Source organism: Ctenopharyngodon idella, chromosome 10 (assembly GCF_019924925.1).
Source record: "Ctenopharyngodon idella isolate HZGC_01 chromosome 10, HZGC01, whole genome shotgun sequence".
Taxonomy (NCBI): domain Eukaryota; kingdom Metazoa; phylum Chordata; class Actinopteri; order Cypriniformes; family Xenocyprididae; genus Ctenopharyngodon; species Ctenopharyngodon idella.
Window position 1 is genome coordinate 37,239,257 of NC_067229.1, and position 23,204 is coordinate 37,262,460.

At 39.9% G+C, this 23,204-nt stretch overlaps 1 protein-coding gene across 1 annotated transcript in view; it reads right to left on the bottom strand.

The window, feature by feature from the left end:
- Positions 1-552: 552 nt before the first annotated feature.
- Positions 553-23,204, bottom strand: part of med13a (mediator complex subunit 13a) — a 75,256-nt gene continuing 52,604 nt past the window's right edge. The window contains exons 10-30 of the mRNA XM_051909178.1: positions 21,716-21,932; positions 19,216-19,246; positions 18,837-18,958; positions 18,417-18,507; positions 17,881-18,089; positions 16,241-16,440; positions 13,734-14,647; positions 12,758-12,925; positions 11,616-11,839; positions 9,554-9,743; positions 9,050-9,452; positions 8,694-8,913; positions 6,740-6,931; positions 5,680-5,903; positions 5,218-5,360; positions 4,794-4,952; positions 3,839-4,024; positions 3,532-3,689; positions 3,167-3,331; positions 1,831-1,931; positions 553-1,732 (exon numbers count right to left, since the gene is read on the bottom strand). Coding sequence (XP_051765138.1) covers positions 1,600-1,732; positions 1,831-1,931; positions 3,167-3,331; positions 3,532-3,689; positions 3,839-4,024; positions 4,794-4,952; positions 5,218-5,360; positions 5,680-5,903; positions 6,740-6,931; positions 8,694-8,913; positions 9,050-9,452; positions 9,554-9,743; positions 11,616-11,839; positions 12,758-12,925; positions 13,734-14,647; positions 16,241-16,440; positions 17,881-18,089; positions 18,417-18,507; positions 18,837-18,958; positions 19,216-19,246; positions 21,716-21,932 — 4,450 coding nt within the window. The 3' untranslated portion in view covers positions 553-1,599. The remainder of the gene's footprint in view (positions 1,733-1,830; positions 1,932-3,166; positions 3,332-3,531; positions 3,690-3,838; positions 4,025-4,793; positions 4,953-5,217; positions 5,361-5,679; positions 5,904-6,739; positions 6,932-8,693; positions 8,914-9,049; positions 9,453-9,553; positions 9,744-11,615; positions 11,840-12,757; positions 12,926-13,733; positions 14,648-16,240; positions 16,441-17,880; positions 18,090-18,416; positions 18,508-18,836; positions 18,959-19,215; positions 19,247-21,715; positions 21,933-23,204) is intronic.

Sequence of the window (23,204 nt, forward strand, 5' to 3'; positions counted from 1 at the left end):
ATTTTCATAGGAGTAAACTGTGAAAACACACATGCAGTGTAAACTAAATGTGGGTGAGCTCTGACCTTCAAGTGCTTGACCCTATAGCTCTTCACATGCTGTACATCACACACTTGCATTTGGAAAGCATGTAGAACTGGTGTGGGAGGTAAGAGAAATCCCAGGGTCTTTGAATATCAGCATACAGTTTATTCTGAACAGAGTAAGATACAGGAAATAGATCTTTCTCTGTGCACAAACACTGCATTTCCAACAAGCACCCAGATCCGATTGTAAAGTCCATTTACACCACACATTTCTTTGTCACACTCAAAGAAAAGTGATTTTGGTCTAAAAGTGTCCATTATCACTCAGAAATGGTGCAAACAGGAGAGCCAATCAGGGAGGGCGAGGTGAAGTGAAATGAATGAACTTCTAAAGTGGGAGGGGCTAGAAGCTTATTATAGGTCTTTGTTATCTTCATCAAAGCCGCAAGTCTCAATCAATACGATCAGATTTCAGATTTCACATCACAGTCCCTCCCCCCAAAAAACACAAGCACAGAAAAAAACATGGAGTTGACTTTTTATTCCTAAAACAGAAGCAGTGCCACCCAAATCTGGTGCGGCATTCATATATAATTATTTATATATTGCAGTTTTTCGTTTTTGTGTCTAAATGTGTGGTATAAAATACAATATACGACAATGTACCTCTTTATTTTAAACACAGTGAACTTCATTGCTGTACAAGTCCCGTGCAGCTAAAGCTTAGCTGTAATTGTGTCCACACGCAAAGGCGCAGACAGAAACCCCCTATCTGGTCTCCTCTGTACATCGTGACAATACAAATAATCTGTCTCCCTTACAAAAAATAATACTCTAAAAGCAACCTACCGCAACTTTATTTTATTCATCTTTTTAGTGGGTTTTTTGTTGGTTTGTTTTTGTAATTAAGACGATTACATATATTTTTGACCAATTGCTTTAAAGCAGGAAGGCAATACAAACCTTCTAGAACTTTTATATATAAAAGAGGTTAAGAAATCAGACAAATTATACATTTAAAAACTTACAATAAATAAGACAGATGCAGGCATTTCATTTGGATATAATCCCATCCAAAAGAAACAGGGAATTAGAGGTCTTAAAACCAAGAATTCATTCTCTCATTTCATAGAGCATCAAAGTCCCTTTCCATCAGATTCTATACAGATTTCTTCTCCATACTTTGATTATACAACTGGCCGAATCCATGATAACCGAGGATCCGCGTTCAACTGTCGAAGTAGCGTGGAACCAGGGATGTAGAACACCACCAGTCAGCACTTTCGTCGTCTTTCTTTGGCCTCCACATCGCCGAAAACTCATTCAAGGCCTACGTTCGTATCCTCTTTTTCTCTTCGAGTGAGTGTTATGAACACCAGACGCCTGAATCTCCTCCACAGTGCTGGGTCTCGGGTGTAGTGACTGCCTACCCAGATCGTCTCCGTTGTAACTCACGTACATATAAAGTCCAGCACTGTAGTTATCTGTTGGGTTGTGTTTAGATCCACCTTTTCTTCACTCCCCTCTTTTCGTTCCCTGATAAGGTCCTGCTCTCAGTTCTGCTCTGTATGTGTTACAACATGGTCATGATGAAGTTGTACATTTGATTGAGCACCACAAAATGGATGGGCAGGCAAGAGCGGCGGTCCTGGGTCGCAGGGTCACAGGTCAGCCAGGAAAGGGCGTTGTACTGCTCCAACACAAATCTGCGAAAGAGAAACATTTTGGCATATTCAACATTAGCTATCATTAAATTGAATAATATATACACTAGATAGAAGATGGCTTGTATGAGGAGCGTTACCTGAGAACATCAGAGGTCTGATTGGAGTCCAGAGGGTGAGAGTGTTTGCTGTGCAAAAGTTCATCCGATTGCACTGAAGACACATGGAGGTGTAGAGAGGCCTGGAGTAGGGAAGGAGGGAGGCAAAAAGAAATTTTCAGCCGACAGAATCTATTAATCCACACCCACCCAAAAACAAGCTACAAAGTGTACAGAGTGTTTCCTCTCATTGTCAGGGCCTGTTATGAATTAAATTTACAAGCCCATGAACAAACAAACACAAGACGGCAGAAACATTCATACCACTGTTTACAATTTCCTTAATTAGGGAACAGTTTGCTCCAGACTTTTTAATTGTGCACAAGTCAACAAGTCAGCAAAAAAACTAACAGCTGCTTATCAAATCAAATGCTTTGCCTTAATAATTCATGTCAACACATTTTGCGAGCAGAGTTTCCTTCTCTCTCTCTCTCTCTCTCTCTATATATATGCCTGTTTTCTTTCCTTGTCTTTCTTATACACACCAACAGCGGTCTGGCCCAATCCCTGAGTACTGAATTATTAAAAATTCCTCATTGCAGGATTCTTTATAAATGCTGCATGAGGAGGAAACAGAAGGTCATGTGACCTGGACATGACAGCAAAGACTACAGATATAGAAAGACAGTTCACTCCTAGTACTTGTGAATGGGAGAAACTGCAAAGCGCAATATGGCCGAAAACGTCCTGCCTTCTAAGTAAATGAGCCAATTGCTGATTGGTAAAGTCATTACGTCACTGCAGCTGCTGTTAGAAGCTCCAGTTCCCATAAAAACTTAAGACTCACGCATATAAGACTACAAATGCGCATTAGCTGGTCTAGCCTGAAAAATAATCATTTTTAATGCTATCTGAGCATACGAAACAACACTTATGGCATAGTTCATGTCAGATGTTGTTGCTGATTTGAAATATGTTATTTAATTGTGAGTTCGGCAAGCAGTTTTTGAGATTTCAGGATTACCTCATTCAAATAAGACAGGACATGATTTTGGTTGCCCGAAATGGCTGCCGGGAGGCGTTGCAAATATGGCCATCAAGTGAACAGACTTTCCTTGAAAGGTACTTTGATGACAGGTAGATGGGTATAGTATCACAAGGAAGTGATACTCCGCTTTCAAAAGTCAAGACATTCTGGAAATTTTTTTTTTGGAGAAAATCACTCTCCATATAGTCTAGTAGCAGTTAAAAATTATAATTTTTGTTTGGGGATGAATCAGGATTTGCTCAAGAAATGTGATATATACAAATATTGCAATACAAATTGAATTGAAATCCCAATAGAAGCAATTCTACATTATGAGTCAAGAGCTGTTACCTTTAAAAAAAGGGGACACTGGTTCTGTGCCTGAGGACATGCGGACCAGAACCAGTCAGGCAGTGGACCTGCTTTAGCTGTAGACACGAAATAGCCCAGAGCTAATGGCTGCTGGAGGATATTGGGAGCTTCTTCATGAGACTCCATTCGGTCTGTACTTTGACCCTGAAAAAAAATGAAAAGACATGAAGATGTCAGTTACTCACAGTAAATCACTTCAAACCTTAAAAAGCTGATAAAAGTTGTCTTTTATTCTAACAACTAATCAACCCATTGTGTCTTCTATTCAAAGTTCATGTAATTTAACCTTGACAAGGTCTTACGAGAGAATATTCTGATTATGTTTTAACTTGTCTCTCCGTTACCTTGCTCCCATCTCCTCCATGGGGGTACTGGGATCCAGGTGAGTGAACTGGTGACGTGGTGGGTGAGGCAGGGAGGATATTTATGATGTCAGGATCAACCAGGTCATTACCTTCCTGCTCCAATAGGTCAAAGATGCCACCGATTGGATCCGATCCATCTAAAGCAAGAATTCAGTATAATTTACTTGTATTAACATGACGATTTAAATCTGGTACAACGGTTTCTTATTGCAACATCTCCAAGTAGGACGGGAACACAGGCTAAGTAAAATAATGTGGAGGAAGAAAAAAAAGTATTGTCCCTCACCATTGCCGCCGTTGAAGGCAAGGTCAATGTTCTCGTGCGGGTAGTTGGAGCTGTTGACTTGCACAACGGCAGAGGTGGGGAACACCAGGATGTGTGTGCAAGACGTGTCCTGTGGCGTGCTCAGCTGGGACGTCTGCATGTTCAGAGTTGTACTTCGACCAAACACCGAACCTGTTGACACAGAGTCTGGACAAAGAAAAAAAAGACAAAAAAAAGATTATAAATGACAGATTGAAAATGAAATGAAGAGGATTAATGGACGGAAGTACTATTATTAACAGTTATTTCCATCAGTGAATCAGGTTTGACTGAAATTTGCTTTAAATAAGTTCAATCCAATATGAACAAGAACACTTTTTCCTTGCATAGGCATCCTAGTATATATATATATATATATATATATATATATAAAACCCTGTAGCTCTCAAAGCTATGTGAGTGATGGGCAAAATCCATCAGATGCAATATATCTTGATACTATGACAAAATAAAAAGCTTGTGTCAAATAAAGCCATCGATCTTTAGCATCATCACACCAGCACAGGAATCAATAGGAGTGTAGAAAGGTGTTTTATGAGATCGAGACACACACAGGAGCGTATATCAGATAGGGACAGCAGACACATGCCATGTGACACATTGAGGCTATCATTCACATCCACAGCAAAAAGACGTGTGACTACAGCACTGTAGGCTTATATTTGAAAGCTGAAGTGTGCAATTTTTTGTTAAGTATTTTATCCTATTCCCGTTTAATATGCATTTTAGTGTTCAGGAAACTTGTTTGGAAAGTTTGAAAAAAACCCTTGTTTTTCAAAATTCCATTTTGTGCCACAAATGAAGCAAAAACTAACTAACTATGCACACTAATTACTGCTAATGCAACAAACTAGCCATAAAAATAAGGACGACAACATGCACACCATACGGAGAGAAACAGGAAGTGTGATTCTACCTGGCATGATGACAAATGAGCCCTGGGGTTCCATGGCAACTAGGCAGGCGCTAAGGATGCTGGGAGTGTCAGCTGCTGAGATCCCGCACAGCCTACAGTTTTCCTTTAGCCTCCGAGACACTGACTGCAGATTTCTTCTGCTTAGTAAAATACTCCAGTCTAAGAGAGGAAAAGAAAACCATAAAATGTATTCCCATGGGGAAAAAGTTCCTATGTTTGCACTGAGGTGTTAACATATCTTGTGACTTTGAACATGTATTATAAAACTAATTTGTTTTGGTTTAATTTTTATGAATATTAATATATTTATGTAGCAACCCTTTTATAAAAGCAGTAACAATTCAAATCCAACCGTATTGTGAATATTTGTCATGGCTAAAGGCCTAAAAGCCTTACATAGGCAAAAGCCTTACATAGGCTTTACCTCGCAACTCTCCGTGACCTATTCGTCCAAGTCGGCCAATCACCACTCTCCATGGCAATGATGTCATCTGAACCAAACCCAGGCACCACTCCCAAAGCTTCTGTAGGCCCAGCTTCCGGGCAGATCCCTTTTTCCTTCTTGCTCTGAGACAGCAAAAACAGAAAACAATATAAAACTTCTAGACAAAAATGCTTCCAATATATTTTAAATGTCCTTTTTTAACATTTTTTAAGCCTGATTAGAAATTAATTAAATATGTAAATTTGTTATACTTAAGAGATACTTCATGGAGATTAAAGTAAAAGAGTGTCAGGTTTTTCCTCTTGTCATGACTATGGTGGTGATAATGGTTTTAGATATGACACTTGAAGTATCGAGTGAATAATTATTCCTGCAGAGTTAATGCGCCACCTGTATGTCCTACTATGCTACTGAAAACTTGCTGTAAAAGTTGTAGTTTACCTGTTGGGTACATCTATGCTGATGATACAGGTTTCCAGCAGCTCTCCGTACAGGTCCGTGCAGGTGGCCAACAGCCATCTTTGATCATGTGACAGGCAGTAGCCCACAAACAGGACGTTATACTTCTGAGATGCTTCTCCGAAAGTCTCGCCAAGCTCCGTTTGCTTGTCTTTCGTTGGTGCCAGGATGAAAGGTGGCGTGTACAATCGCAGACACTCTGGTCTCTGTGGCAAGAAAGTCAAATGTCAAAAGCAAATAGTATAATAGAACTTAAGTTGTATTTTTTCCCCCCTAAAACAAAGAGCAAAGAGCAGGACAAAAGGACAAAAGTGAGGGTCTAAGGTCGAACCATCAGCCTCAGACTAATGGTGGTCATACCCGTGCACACATCAATATAGCCTTTTCCTCTCTTATGAAATCAATAAACCCCACCAAGTAGTCACATCTCTTTTGTGAGTGGGGAAGGAAGTGGGGTGGGAGAAACAGTGCTAGCGAGTCGAGCGAGAAAATTGGATTCTACAAATAGCTTGGTGAAGAAAAGGAGAGCAAGTGGAGCTTTCGGATTCCTCTGCCAAAACATGCAAGCCGGATCCCATTAGGGAGGTCTCATGGAGCTGCCCAAGCAGATAATGGAAAGAGAACTGTTGGGTTGTACGAGTCCCCTTTGGTTTTATTCCAGGACAGGGAGGTCAGTGTAACAGTCTCCACACGTCACCGAGTTCTCATACAGCACAGAGAGTCGTTAAAGAGCCTGAATGGGCTGCCGGTGCAGGAGCTCTATGGAGGAGGTCAGAAGCAAGGGCTCTGGGAGCCTCAAGTCAGGGTGTTCATTTTGACACTGTTGGCACTAGGGACTGGCACTTGAACATGGCAGAGCGACAGCTCTGTCAGTCTGGTGTATTGGCAGAGCTTCAGCAACGTAACTTTAAAAAACAGGAACACTTTGTATTTTTGAGATTTAAGATATTTTGGTGGCTGTCCAAGCTAGTCTGTTCCATACAATTGAAAGGAAAATGCTTCTGAATTTAACAACCAATCAAACTGCTGAACCCTCACTCACATCTGGGTTCCTGAGGGAGGTGTCGAGGGCAAGGCCAGGGCCGAAACCCGTCAGTGACTTCACATTGGTGGAGGTTGGGAGGGGTCTTCTGCACTGGGTGAAGACGGAGAAGGCCAGAGACTTAAGGTGTTGGGCGTAGAGGTGCCTCTCCTCACTCCTCACAGGCTGGAGCAGGTACTGACAGGGGACAATCTAAGAACAGAAAAAGTACACAGATGTAAAACAGATTTGTTTCACTATTGTCTTTACAAAAAAGCACCCATAGGAAGAAACAGTAGATATAAAGTCACATTAGACCAGCGGTTCTCAACTTTTTTTGATTTCAAGGCCTCGCATTGTCCACAACAATATCTGAAGGCCCGACACTCCTAGATTCTGTAAATTACATTGCAGAATTATTTACACTGTTAAAGAGTTGAATTCTCATGCTAAACATGGCCAAAGTTTCAAAACACAAGTTGGACGTATGACGGAGTATTTCTGTGCCAAAAATACTCTTCCAAATCCTCTTAAATTTCAGGATCTTTTTTTCGAGTACGTGCCTGTGTGACATCAGAAAGGTCGGAATTCTTTGTACAGGCGCTTCTCCCGGAAGAGCGAGTGCGCACATCGACCAGAGAGAGAGAGCAAGAGCACGCCCATCAATGTGCTTCATTCGGGTTTACGGAAGTCATCGGCAGCGCTGCACAGGACTTGCTTGAGAAATATTTGTCACTTTGTTTTTAGACCACAAAATCAACAATGTCACCAAAGAAGTGTGTTTTTGGTTGTGAGGGAAAGATAACCTTGCTTCCCAAAGAACCCAGTGTTCAGTGGAGCTGAGAGATGTGTGCTCAGGCATTACATTGATGCGCTCTCGATATTTGTTATTAAAATAATCATTGAAACTGATAATTGCAATCACTTTTTTATTGGTTAAAATGAATGGAGAATATCTCGTGTTTTTCCGTGGCTGCTCGAGCCCTCAGGATCACCGCGGTTTTATAAACAAGGCCCAGTTCTACGCTGGATTTACAGATCATTTGAAACTGAAAGATGGAGCGGTCACAGCGATAACGAACTCAGTCATGAGTCGGAACCGCAGGTGGTGAGTAAAACTGCATCAAATGTCTGTTTTGTTGGCAATAGGCGCCTAAGTGCATATAATGTAAACAACACGAACGTAGTGAATTCATAAATTCATTATTCATCATTCACTATACGCAATATTCATTATAGTGATTCAAAAGTTATCCATGGATAATGCGATGGTGTATTGTGTGTGTTTAAATATAGTTGTTTAGCTGACCATTGCAGACTATCACTACACAAAAGCTGCGCGTGCTCCTCACTCTTTAGCTCCACTCACATGATGCCTCCAGGCACTCGGCTGTTTTCGGAAAGACTCGGTACAGCGTATGTATCTTTTATAAATATGATAAAACTTAAGACTTTTCGGCAATATGAATGATGCTATACTGTTCTATAGGTACTCAAGATTGACATGAGACTGGCAGAAACTGTGTGTGATACCCCCCCTTTAACCAATGAATTTACATGACGTTTCCAGTTGTTCCTAATATTTTTTATTTGCAATTCACAACCCGATAAAATATTTTAGAGCTTGGCATAACTACAAAAATGTATATTCATTATAAAATTAATATTCACATATATCCAGGTGTTTCAAAACCATGGGAACCCTGGTTCTTCAAAGAAAAACATGAGGCGGTGAATAAAAAAAAAAAAAAAAAAAAAAGATTTTTAGCTGATTTTAATGCTTGTTTTCTCTTACTTTAAATTTTTTTTAAGTCATCTTGAGGTCCCCTTGGAAGTTTTCTGAGGCCCCCTAGTTGAGAACCACTGCGCAAGACTTTTCGTTCCGATGACTTCCATTCACATGTATGCAAAGATCATTTTGAAATGTTAAATTGGCATTTAGAGATGTGCATTAGGTAAAAGCTGCTGTACCTACCTGTACAAACACAGAGTTGCGTATGTGAGCTGGAAGGGCCTGCAGCATCTCCAGGTAGCAGCGGAGGAGTCCCAGTGTCCACATGCTTGATTGTGACGTCCCTGGCTCCGCCTCCTCGTATGAGAAGGGGTCCACAATATAGATCATGATGGCAGGTGGGTACATGATGGCATGGGACTCTCCGTCTGTGGGAACTCCAACCTTTTCTCTCTCCATAGTGCTGATGAAAGAGGGGAAAAGAAAGGGACTTTAATGTGCTTTTTAAAACACTTTCACAAGTTACGTCACAATCTCAGGGTAAACGGATACATGATGCCTCTATTAACACAGGAAAAAGCAACAAATGCATTGCGTACCTCTCTGGTGGTTCAGATGGCCCCTGAGTCTGGCTGTTGACGGCTGAATTGTCTCCAGAGAGGCTCGAGTTCTGGGTGACAGCCTGCTGGCCCAGAGCCCCAGACTGGGAGCTGTTACCTTGGACTCCCATGCTTCCAAAGGGAGGGAATGAGCTGGGCTTGGCAGACTGGATGCTGCTGCCCTGAGGGCCTGAGGAGGAGGAGGGGGTGTTATTGGTGTTGCCTGGCAGGCCTGAGCCACTGTTGCTGGCAGCACTGTTGTTGTTGAGGGCGGAGCCTCCGGAGGCCATTGAGGTTTGTAAGTTGGAGGAGGATTGTGAGGAAGATGATTGGGTGGTAGAAGGGATAGGGTTTGGCTGAATGAGGAGGGAGCTGTCCAATGCCTGTGTAGCAAGGTATGGAGCTGAAGAAACAGAAGGGATAAGACAAAGATTAGTGAGACAAATACTGTTTGATATATTTTCATGACAATAGGGATAACAGAGAGAGAGAGATGGGTCTTACCGAGGTCATGTCTGCAGACTTGGGCAAACAGCTTGAGCTTGGCAAATGCATCACTGCTGCCACCAGCCGCTTTCAGGAACCAATCATTGACTGGCTGTTCTGAGTGCTTCTTGGCAGCAGCTCCACCTACCCTAACAACGCCATCAGTATGCACTTTGGAGATTGGTCGATGCTGACCGAGCTTACAAGACTGTTGGGCAGAAACAGAAAGAGACCAATAAGAAAGCAGTACAGGGAAGCCAGGAAATGTTGGACATAGAAACAAACATGAAATATCCATTTTGGTACATCACTAAAAAACAAAAAAATTTTATTGCATAATTAGATTGTATATATTTTTAACTTGAACATGCAAGGCTTCCAGTGTCAGTCGATTCCAGTTATTTTGGCTGTACAGCAGAGATGGGCACTCAAGTTAGTGACTCGGACTCGAGTCTCACTCGAGTCACATTTTAATAGACTTCAGACTTGACTCGAACTCGACCTGAAATGACTTCAGACTTGACTCGACTCAACACAACACAAAGACTCGTGAATATTTTAAAAACAACTCAAGTCTTTTACCCTTAACTACTGATATAATAAATAAAGAATTTTTGTTGTATTTGAATGGTTTTATAATATCTGCGTCACATATATTTCCCTATTTGTTGTGTTAGATCGGACTCTTGCCATAGAATTTGATTACGTATGTCCGTGTATTGCGCGTAAAAATGTCATAAGAGTCCCATGAAACATGATGGGAGCCACTGTGCTATATTTTTTTCGTTTGGGTTTATTAACATGTCAGATCAGCTAGATGAACAGAATGTGGGAAATTAAAGACACCGGAACGACAACATCAAATTTTATGAGACATCGCATCCACAAAGGTTAGTCACATTAAATCACACAGCTAGCTATTATACTGTTGTGAAGCTGCATGGCTCATTTGAATTGCCAGCCTGTTAAAATATGAACAAAAAAAATCTAGACTTTAAACCTAGCACTACGTTTTATCAATCTTTCTGTATTATGTGCAACTTTTCTCTTTCTTAATGTGTGTCCATAAGAGAGAGATAGAAAGAGATGTTAATCCATTTATTACTTAAAGCTAATATTTTAACGTATCGCAATCAGCATGTGAACAGTTTTCCATTGACATTCCTAAACATTGCGAGGTTTGATATTTTCTGATAATGACTGTCGTCAATAACAACGAAGCTGTATAACAAACCATGACTCACTGGCGCCATCTTGCGTCCACTTAGCAACTGTATTGAAAATGACTACTCGTGTTGCCAGGACGATTGTTTTGTACGTTGTAATGGATTATAAAGTAACAAGTTGGATTTACATTATCCCTTACATCAGGGGTGGGGAACGTTGATCCTGGAGGGCCATTGTCCTGCAGAGTTTAGCTCCAACCCTAATTAAACACACCTGAAGCTAATCAAGGTCTTCAGGATTACTAAAGTTACAGGCAGGTGAGTGTTTTTTTCAGGGTTGGAGCTAAACTCTGCAGGACAATGGCCCTCCAGGATCAACGTTCCCCACCCCTGCCTTACATCATAGGACCTTAATTTCAAACAAAACAGATGATATAAAGATCATATTATTTTGTCTATATAATACAACTAGGATAAAAAATAGGATTTGAGTATGAGGTTTTTTTTTTTATTTTTTTGTTTTTTTTTTAAATGACTCGAGACTTGACTCGGACTCATGACAAAAGAGTCCAGACTTGACTCAGACTCCAGTGATAAAGACTTCAGACTTGACTCGGACTCCAGATAAAAGACTTGTGAACATCTCTGCTGTACAGCAACAGTCTGCTATGCTGATTGATGTTGAAATTCACTATTTATTATCATATTTCAATTTATCATCATAATCATAAACACTGGTTTGTTGTGCAAATACTTTTACAGTTTACTGCACTTTGTTATTTACCTATAGCATCTAATGAATTGGGAAGTCTTACATTCACAGGAAATAGCTTATTTCTGAGTAAAAAAATAAGGTGAATAGTGAGACAAAATTCTCAGTGAACATTAAAGTAAAGATTGACAAACTCACTCACCTCGTAGACTGCTGTCAACTCTCTGAAGAAGCTCTTGGCTCCGGTGAGGAGAGCATCGCTGTCCGGGCAAAGGACTAGATATCCTACGTCTCTTTGGGAGCCAAAGGGATCAAGCAGTAGCTTCTCCCAGTATGGCAGGCCGAAGGGAGACAGCACCACAAAGTCATACTCATACCCAACCAGGAAGGTAGGAATGGGCAGAGGCTCCGGAGACTCATCAGTGCCTGGAGAGGAGCAAAGGAGGAAATAAAGTGAGAGTCAGAGTGACAGAAGTGCAGGGCTGAGCGATATGACCCAAAAAAAAAAAAAAAAAAAAAAAATCATAATTATCACGATAAACATCAAATTGTTATTTATAACCACAGGTAAAACCACACATTGCACCTGACTACCATGGTAAAAAGTAACAATTGTTTTTATGGTATTTGTTATGAAAAACAATAGCCCAAAGACATTTAGTAGAATACAAATGCACAAAACCCCTATAGTTTAAAAAAAAAAAAAAAAAAGGCGACTTGCGGACTGAAAAAGCTTCTAACTGTATCGTTGTGGCTCAATGTTTCTCCTGTATTCTGCATCAGTGTTGTTGAGAACGTCAGCGCTGTTTCATCTGGCTTTAAACTAGTTTAAAATCATGAAGCATTTGATTTGTGGTTTGTATGGGAGAGTTCTGTGCCAAACTCAAACGATTCTCACTGGATCTCACAGCGCTGTTTAGTGGTGCCGTGATTGAGACTGTCAGCAAGTAAATGCATAAATGCATTCGCTCTAAAGCTCGCGCTGTGGTGTGCTTTGAGCCGAGCTGATAAATGGTCTGTGGCGCGGTTCAAACAAACAGCTCTGTTTCGTTACGCTTTTGGCATATCGTTTAATGTTTCTCACATGCATCAGAAATGGCAGTGCTTATCAGTTAAGCAAATTGGTACTAGCACCAGTGCGACCGCCTGCAACACGCATGTGCAGCATTATTTGCATAGTGCATAAACATTACAATAGAGCGGTATCACCGTTCCCCCTGGCATCAACTTCAAAGTCTATTAAATCTTGAATACATAATTACTTATAACAATAATGATTTTGAACATTTCCTATCCAAAAATTGTGATGTCCTTTTTAGACTTTTAAGTGCCCTTGTTGCTCACCGTAAGACCCTCGTCCAGCCATCTTGTGAAACTGCTGCCATGTGAGAGGCCCCTGGACTCCCCAGGAGCGAACAGTCCTCTTCTTCTGGATGGCATCCTGGAGAACAGGCTGGAGAGAGAGAAGAACTCTCAACACATCCTGAGAGCACAGCCCGCTCACATCCACCGCTGTAGAAAGAGAGAGAGCGCTTAATATAGACACTTAAATCTGTCAATATTCAACATTTACTGTCATATATAAATATAAGTAGAATATAGTGATGCACCAAAACAAAAAAAACACCATAACCAAAATCTAAGTTTTTATTTAGCCAAAAACAGAAATGGAAAATATCGTTTCAGTAATTAAATATGGGTAATTCAACTTATGCTGTTCAGGGTGTTGTGTTCACAGATGGAAATCTCACTCATAGTGATAATATCTTCCTCTTGATATTTTTGCTGAACAAATGCTACATATTGCTACTCTAGCACAATTTTTGGTCACAAAGTGTGTCCACACTGTTGACATGTTAACCTGTTGTAGCTTATCTATACTGTATGCACAAAATGATGACATACTGTATGACACTGACACAGTCAATACACATCGTAGCCAAGTGCCATTTCGGTCAATGATTCGGCCCTCCAAAACTATTTTCATCCAAAATGAAACATAAAAAGTTTCGCCCAATATTTTTGATTGCCAAAATTCAGTGCATCACTAGAACACCACATAAGTGGTAATATTTGTTCAACACTCTTAAAACTGTTAAAGGAAGAACTGGGAACAGTCAACTGTTCACAATAAGGAATGTGTATGAAAGTAAGTAGTTGTTATGGCTATTTTCTATTTTGTAAATGTGAATGTCTTCCTCCTCTTGTGATCATATCTTTGATAATTAATGTATTAGCTTAATGAGAGGAATTGGTTTCTATTGTAAAAAAAAAAAAAAAAAAAACGTGAACAAACATTGAATATGCTCTAATTTCTCACCGCTACGTTTGGCCCAATGGTGCAAACACGTGCTCTTCACCAGAGTCTCGTCCACCTTCCCACCGGACATGTTGTCCATGAACTGCCGCCCGTGTTCTAAAGCCAGGTAGCAGTCGTTGTGGAAGTCCCTCTCCTCTACACGCACACAGGGTGGTACAGTGGTGCCCCCTGGCCCTTGGGAAGACAGTCCCTCGAGGTCCAATGCCAGGATGGGGGAGAAGGGATTAGTGCACTGATCCTGCAGGAGAGAGATAAGCTCGTCCGGGACTCGATCCTTGCCTCCACCCCCTGTCTTCTCCAGTGACATGCTCCGTAACGCCTCAAAGCGCTTCTCCGCCTCCTGGCTCACATCCGAACCCCGTCCGATGATATCCAGCTCGTCTTCAAGGAAGAGGCCGGAGCCATTACCGTAGCGGCGATTGACGACGGCACTGAAGCCGCACCCACAGGGATACTGGGCCTCCATGTTGGGGTCGCTGATGTAGATGCCCACGTCGGCGCCTTTGATGTTCATGTTGCATACGCAGATGCAGCAGCTGTCGAAGTTGCAGTCCTTGAACAGGTTCATGACAGACTCTGACAGGATGAGGTTTACGTATAGGCTGTGGGCTTCAGGGATGGAGGGAACCGTCGCAGGTTCCACAGAGTTGAGCGGCCTGCAGGTGGAAGGCGTCGAGGCTGGCGAGTACAGGTCCGAGTTCTCATATTTGAGTGAACCTTGCACACTGGCTGGACCTCTGGGGGTCCGGGGTGTCCGTGGGGTACGAGGGGTGGGGGCTGAAAAACGAGGTGTGGCAGGGGACGGGAGGATGCTTGTGCCACTGTTGCTGGGCGGGGCACTATTAGACAAGAATGGCGTGTGGGTTTGAGGTGTATACGTCTGAATGTACTCTTGCTCCATAGCATTGTTTTCACTAGAGTGAAGAAAGCAGAAAAAAAAAAAGTCAAGAGGGTATTTTGGGAATCACTGAAATCAAGCCCTACAACAAATGAGTGACATTTAAAATGTCTCGTCAATTCTGTTCTCACTACCACTAACGATTATTGGATATAACACAGTGGACATATATTATGAGCTGCAGTACTGTACTTGTATCCTAAGAAGACCTCCAGGGGGAGGGAGGAGAAACTATTTTTAGATAGACGGTCCAACAGGCAGCTGTGCAAGAAATGAAAGCACAGCTTGTGCCACATGGACCGTACGTGTGTGTGTATGTGTGTGTTAGTGTGAGAATGCCGAGTGTGGCTCCCGGTGGCCTTTAAAAACAGGCAGGCGTTTGAAGGTCCCCCATTTAAAGACGTGGCCCTCTCCCCCAGCTGCTGTGGGTTATAAAAGAAGCCTAACCAGCTCATAAAGGGCTTTTGAACTGACTTAAACAAATGTGGACTTTACAACCAGACTTATTACTCTGTCATCGACCATTCGCAACACCCCCCTCCTCTCTCGATTTCACTGAATTTCTACCAACATCAAATATAATGTCCAAGAACAAAGTGTTCTCTTTGCTCTCTGAGATTAATGTATGAAAAGAACTTTATCGGATTATTTTTTCATCTGCTTCGATATTGCTGCAGTATAAAGACACAATGCATTTAAGCAGCGTAACTCAAGCCTAACTTCGGCCTAACAGAATGATAGAGTGTAGTTGAAGTTTACCCTTACACAGGTTCATAATATCACATGAAAAAGCAATCCAGACGACAAGATTATGAATAACACAGCATGAATAACAATCAGATGTGGCCGCCTGAGCAAACACCAGTTATCCAAATAAACCAGTCCATGAGAGAAACAGAGCAGTTTGAGTAAGGACAGTGAAGAAGCTCTGAGATAAGCAGCTTTAAATGTAAGAAAAGAAAAGAAAAGTGGCAGCAGATGGATTTGACAGTCTAATTACCAGTGTGTTAACACCTGTTCTTTGCTTTTATCCTCTATATGTCATTACTAAGAACAAGAAATGTGTGGGTGTAACTGACTGCACACAACATGAGTTAGTACTTACAGTTATTGGGTGATACTCACAGAAAAAAATGTCTGGGTCATATTTTACCACAAAATTCAAAAGGGGAAAAACATTTCAGACAGAAAATCAACTTTTACACTGTGCTGTAATTTATGACAATTAAAAAAAAAAAAAAAAAATTAAAATGACAACTGTAAAAAGCATACGTAAAGTGTAAATCTAAATACACGTCGTAACAGTATTTGTTGACCTTTTAAATTTATATATAATCATTTTTACTGTATTACAGTAATAAGTAATAAATAAATAATTTGGTAAAGAAATGTGATGTACTGTCAGAATGCACAAAATAAAACGTTTTTTTTGTTTCATGATTCATTTTTATTTTATTTGGGAGTGAAATATGACCCAGACATTTCTTTGTGAGACTTTTTTAATGCATACAAAAGTCTGTGTAAAGATATATATAATGGCTGAGGTTGCTGGCTCTGTTGTGTTGTTCATATGGTAGGTTTTGTGCATCACCCCAGATATGAAACTCACCCATCCTTGCTGAAAATGGACATAGCAGGTACAGAGTTGAGTAGCTCCAGTTTTCCCACTGTCCAGCTGGGCCTGTAAACACACTCATCAGGCAGTTTGATAGGGGGCAGGCACTGACTAGGCAAAGACTTCAGGGGGGCAAACATGGAGCAGCCCACAAACGGTTGACACAACTCAGGCTTGTACACAAACGAGAAGTCCTGAAGAGAGAAGGAAAGAAACAAATGTTAAATTTGCTGTTGTATAAATCCATATTCTGCATCAATACAACAGAAATGACTCCCATAAGAAGCACTTAAAAGAGTAAATGCACTAGGGATGCTCATAATTAACTGGTTAACCGTTAACCAACAGTAAGAATTTTGACTGATTAAAACTATCAGTTAATGGATTAAAAAGTAATTTAAATATTTTTTTTTTTTTTAAAAATTAAGATATTTTAAAACACAGCATTGTTAAAAAATCCACTATACATATAAAATTGTATTTTTGAGAGAGAAATAACATGTCGTGTATAAGTCGCATTTTATTATTACATTCAAAAATAATGTAAAATAAAGCAAAATGTTTACAAATATTATAAACACTATAAACTTTTAATTTTAGCTTCTCTCACTCTACAACAAATCCTTTAAATTCAACAGTATTCAGAACAGAACAAGAATAAAAAATAAAAGTAGGTATATAAACGACAAGCCAAAACGAATTATTTAAAGCGAAATTGAAACAGAAACCAGCGTTCGGCTCACGTAGCCTACCTGTCTCATTCGGCACCAAACCAAATGTTTCCCTATTCGAAATGTATTTGGATGTTAAACTTTTTTATTATGTAAACTAGGCTTTGTACTGCACTCACATTCAAAAATGGGGAGGTGGTAATGCTGAAAGGCACAGATTGTACTACAGACTATTTAAATTTAGTAGTGTAAATTTTATGTTTGGTTGACTGTATTTTATTTAGATAATGAACGATAAGCAATGCTAGAACATATGTTGTGTGTGTGAGAGAGGCGCATGTGCGATCACTTGAATTGTTTCCTTATAACAGCGGTTCGTTTTTATTTGTGTACACTCACAATAAAAACAAAACATTGTGCTTTTGTAAAATAAAGAAAACAAACAGGACGCTGCTCCTGTCTCGGTTTCCTTTCCGTGAACTTGTTAGTAGTGTGCGTCACAAAAATGAACACAAACTCAGCATATACTACAGTTTTTTCTTTTGTTTTATTAATCTGTTAATTATTTAAGTGAACTATATTTCACGTACAGGCCTTACACATGTAAAAATAAACACCTAGACATTTTGTTATTTTTAATGGGTCACAGACACTTATCCATTCTAATTTAATTTAATTCAAATTTAACAATCTTGTCGTTAACAAGCTTTAGTTGTCAGTTAGGGGGGAAAACAAACATCCCGAAAAGGCACACAAGCAAATTCCAACACAAGTTTACACGAGATATTAAAACAGTTGTATCCCTGCAAAAACAAAAATCCTAATATTAAGCATTAAGTGCATTCTGATTGGCTGTGATCGTGTTGCTCGGCACAACATTCCGCTTTCCGTCAGGACAGAAAAATGACTTGACGCTGGAAAGTTGTTGCATTAGGACAGTAGCATTTTAACTACTGATCTCACCTTGATTTCTGAAGGTTTGGGGCTGCAGAAACTCTCTTCTACCTCGATTTTAAATTGGCCTCCCAGAGCAGTAGAGCCATCCAGAGTATTGAGGCCAGAGCCAGGCTCCATACAGCCATCTTTACTGCCCATGTTCATGGGGGAGTAACCCATGATATGCTGCTCTAGAGACGGAGGCGTAGGGAACATCTGGTGTAGATCAGCCGTGCCTGAGGGAGGGATGGGCAGAGAGAAAGATGACATGTAAGTGGAAGGATAGAGGGACGATGCATGACAGTACATCCAGTATGTTGTATCATAAGCCTGTTTCCTATTTATTCTTGTGAAAAACAAAAGTAATTATTGTCAAAATTTATACAAAACCCTTCAACTGCAATAGAAAATTAATACACTGTTCTCACTCAAAGAAATATGTGCATGATGTCCCTGTTTGTCTGCATGCAACGTAAAAGTTGTCACAGTGACCAGCAGGGAGCAGTATACAGAGTTCACTGAAGCAAAACCTGTATATTTATAGAGACAGAGACTGTGCTCACTTATACAGGAGACAGGGTCCAGTGTGGCTGGCTTCGACTCCTTGCTGCCAAACTTCTCATCTGCTCCATTTACAGCTCTCCGTGCTCCAGGCTATAGAGAATAACACAAATTAGCCAAAAATCAGAACTATGATTTCATTACAACACCCTAAAATTACAGCAATTTCTCTAATGAAAACACATTTCCATTACAACACCCTTATTTTCCAATAGCAAAGCAATGGCAATTTTAACAGTAATTATTTTGATTACATATAGATGATATATTTCAACTTCTAATTATGTATGCCGATTAACTCAGAGCCCTCGCGTCAGATTATGATAAAAATTCAGCTGTTTTGGCAAATTTTCACAGCGATGCAAAGCCGTTCAGGGAAGACATAATAGAAAGAGAAAACAGAAATACAGCTTGATACTGACTGTTTGTTCATCCTCATCTGAGTTGAAGAGGTTGTCCAGGTCTTTGATGGAGACTGCCAGGTCTGAATCATGTATGAGGCTAGTGGAAGCAGCCCGGTTATGGGCCGCAGCCCGCTGAGCATCTGAACGAGAGAGAAAGAGAAAGAGCTTAACACAGTCCTGTTCTGCAGCTTTATCTAGTGTAACCACAGCCTGGGCTTGAGACCATATCAGGACAAGCCCTTTCCCTCACTCAGCGAACACATTTAACCTTTATGGGCAACAATACACTAAACTGACCCAGGCTGTCAACAGGAAAACTATTTCAAATAAAATAAATGGACTCAGGGTTTGTGAGGGGTTCATGAGAGTCACTGGAGTATAACAGGACAATCCGTACCATCTGATAGAGCAGCACTGCCATCTTCTCCCTGTGAGAGAGCAAAATATAAATACATTTAATATATAAGCCACTGATACACAAAGGTTATGTTAGATTAGTTATGCAAAATTTTCTGACACATATCAATGGCGAGCTGAGAAAAACCAAAACATATACACTGTAAAAAGTGGTAACCTGCAATTGTTACCTTAAAGATCTATTTCTACCCGATTTAACCCATAAAAATAGGTTTGTTGGTGTAAATTAATGTATTTAGGTTGATTAGGTGATGTTAAGTAATATTTTTGACTTAAATAAAACCAGCTAATGTAGATGTAGTTACCATTTTTTTCAGTGTAGTCCTCAATATTTAAGAATCAAGCACACACTGATTAACTTTTCCACAAAGCAAAAGATGAAAACAGTCCAGAGTTCATTAGTTCATGATCACATGTTGGTTAACAATCACAAAGAAAGCATCCAATCAGAAAAGGTGATGGTATAAGAAGAGTAAAAGAGTGACAGCTAAGGAGAGAAACAGGAGACGACCAAAGAGAGGGAGGGAGGGTGGAAGCATATTTATACTTTGCCACCAAATGATATCTTCCACACACAGCATAATAAATAACATTGTAATATAAGATAACAGCACAGGCTAATGGGACTGCAGCTTTCCCCTCAGCGCCTTAGAAACCCACCCCAGACCCTTAACCTGTCCCTCATGCAACCTGCGCATCCCAGAGCCACCATTACAATGCAAGCCGCACACTATGCGGAGATTCATTACGCCATGCATAATTTCATTACGCTGCAGGCCGTCTCTCTGCATAAAGAGTGTAATCTGTTCCTTCGTACACACTCTTCACATCCTAATGACCAACTTCGTAATAAACGCCTGTACATGCAAATCACTCCGCCCCGTAATCGATAGCAGAACCCTGGGGTGGAGTACAGGAGTTAAAGAAGCAATTTTCTATGTATACTATGCATTTTACAACAAATGAACGCCGCTGTGTGTATGTTTATACATAACATAGATACATATGTGCGCTATAAGCAATGAGGTTGTTGTACCATATGGCCCAAATTACTTGAACCTCTCCTGTGACTGCAAAAAGAGGCTATAAAGTTACCAAGACACACAAATGACGTGTAATTCTGAGAGCAGGTACCAAAAAAGCTCTTGCAAAATGATGGAGTAACAGTAGTAGAGTACAGAAGGACAAAGCTGATTTTTGTTCAGCCTCCGCAGCTGCCACAAAAAGACGCTAAAAGTATGTGTGAAATTCCAACAGGAATGGGAGAGACTTTCTTCGCCCCCTCTATTCATGCTCTCTCCTCCACATTTGAGGGTGTCAGATTCAGATCTCAGATGGGAATCTCCCATGAGCTGAAGACAGCAGACATGATGCCAGCATATTACACGCTACACTGCCAATGGAGAATCTGCAGCATCTATAATTCCTTTTCACAGGAAAAAAGAGTCCATGTGAAACAGGATTCACAACTCATTATACTTCCGTAATGTTGCATATTTCCAATTGAAACTGAAACTAGCTTGTAAAAAGAGAAAAGCAATGCCGTTTTTTACCATTTTACAATACCGTTCAAAAGTTTGGGGTCAGTAAGATTTTTTTAAAGACTTTTATTCAGGGTGCAATTCAATTCATCAAATGTGACAGTAAAGACATTTATAATGTTACAAAAGATTTCTAATTGCTGATCTTTTTAATCTTCTTTAAAAAAAAATCAGTTTCCAAAAAGCATTAAGTTTAAAAACAAGTTTTCAACATTGATAATAATAAGAAATGCTTCTTGAGTACCAAATCAGGACATTAGAATGATTTCTGTAGGATCATGTGACATTGACGCAAATTACATTCTAAATTATATTTAAAAAAAAAAAAAAAAAAAATTTTTAATTGTAATAATATTTCACAATATTACTATATATTTTTTTTTTTTTTTTTTTTAAATCGAATAAATGCAGCCTTGCAGGCTAATTACAGAATAAAAGTCTTTAATGTCTTTCAAAAACATGAAAATAAATCTTACCAACCCCTAACTTCTGAATGTTAAGCTGGGTGCACACTGTGCGATTTATAATAGTCCTTTACGATTGTTGCTTGTCAGACTGTAGGAACATGATCCTCATGTCACACTGTGGGATCTCAGCCGTACGACAGTCACGGCTTATCTTGAAAAACGAAGACAATTTGATGTTTGTCGTAGGAGAAGTCACACTGCAGGACTGTGCGCCAAATCTTCTGACACTGCCAGAATTTCGTCTGAGGTAAAATATGATCTCAGCGGTCATTAATCGGCTGTCGGTGAACATGTCAAACTAGCGATCAAAGACTACAGATTTTTGCCTAGGATTATAGGAATCTTTTAGGATTCTCAAAATTTGTCTCAGACGACCAAATCGTGGCCAAAATCACACAGTGCACCCACCTTTAGTGCAACCTGAAGTCCAGAGCATTATAGGATTATATCTCTAGCAAAAAGTGTCACTCACCTTGTGTTTCTTCCCTGGTTCTCTATCTCCGCCTGCTTTGTCTTTCTTATCTGAAAAGGTGAACTTAACATCTCCGTCAACAAAGGCGTAGGGGTCGACCTCAGGCTCATGGTCGCCACCTGTGATGGCTGCAGCCAAGTGCTGGTTCTGTCGCTGCAGGTACGTTTGGAGACGTTCATCTGAGACCTTGAGCGGCCTTTTGGAGGCAACCATTGACCTGGGCAAGACAAAAAGAAAAAAAAGGTCAAACCATTACTAAATTATTATAACACTGCATGGCATATACCAATATACTGCCAGAAGGTAAATACATCATTCAGACCAATCAAGTGGACAATTTTAGGGACTAAAAAAAAGATTATTTTCAATGACATTAATGCTTATATCATAATACCCAAGGTGCACATATGCTCCTAATTTGAAAAATAAAGAACTTTATGGGGCGCAATGAAAATTTATCAAATAATTTGTTAGTTTTTTTCTTAAGGGATACAAGGAGACAAAATTATTTTATTTATTTGAAACTACACTGTTTTTAGATATTTCTGCTTCAAACTATATTTAATTATGAAATTATTTATGTTCTAAACATTGAACTAAGTAGCAGTTAAAGTTTATTTTGTAACAAAATACCAATAAATACTAGAAAAAAAATTGTTCTGCATATTGTGGGACTTTTAATTACAAACAAAACAGACATATATTGGGACTTCTATTTTGAAATGCCTTTGCTGCTTCAAGCTGCTCATTCACACATATGAGGGAGTTAAAACATGCACTTACAACTATCTAAAACATATTACAATACAAACACCATGAAGTAAACATTGTCATAATTCAGCAACAGTAAATCATAAGCAATCGTTTGACATAAATGCATGGTATTCATTGATTGTGCACTGCTCTGAAACTGCAAGCCTGTAGAGCATGCAACAGCACCGCGTTTTGACTTTGAATGTGCAGCGCTCACATTTATTTGCCAATAACCACTTTAAGACAGATCAGAAACCTCTCGGATTTCATCAAATATATCTTATTGTGTGTTCCGAAGATGAACGAAGGACTTACAAGTGTGGAACAACATGAGGATGACTGATTAATGACAGAAATTTCATTTTTGGGTGAACTAACCCTTTAAGACTTTTTATGACCTTAAATTTTAGGAGTTCGCACATCTATTTTTTAGTCGCAAATGCAAGTGAAAAACTTGTGCTGTCAAGCCCTAAATATTAGTCAACAATAAATTATAATGCTATCTACATTCATTAAGATGAGTTGACAATTTAAAATAACAGCCGTATTGTCATGTCCAGGTGCCTAGAACTTATTCACCAACTCTGTGAGGAAAAAAAAAAAAAAAAAATAGGAAAAGTTCTATTAATCTGAAATCATGTCAAACCCCAGCAGTGTCTGAAGTCTCTGTTTGTGTGTATATGTTATGTAAAATCCCTCTGTGTTGGTTGAATGGTATGTACCAACCACTGTTTTC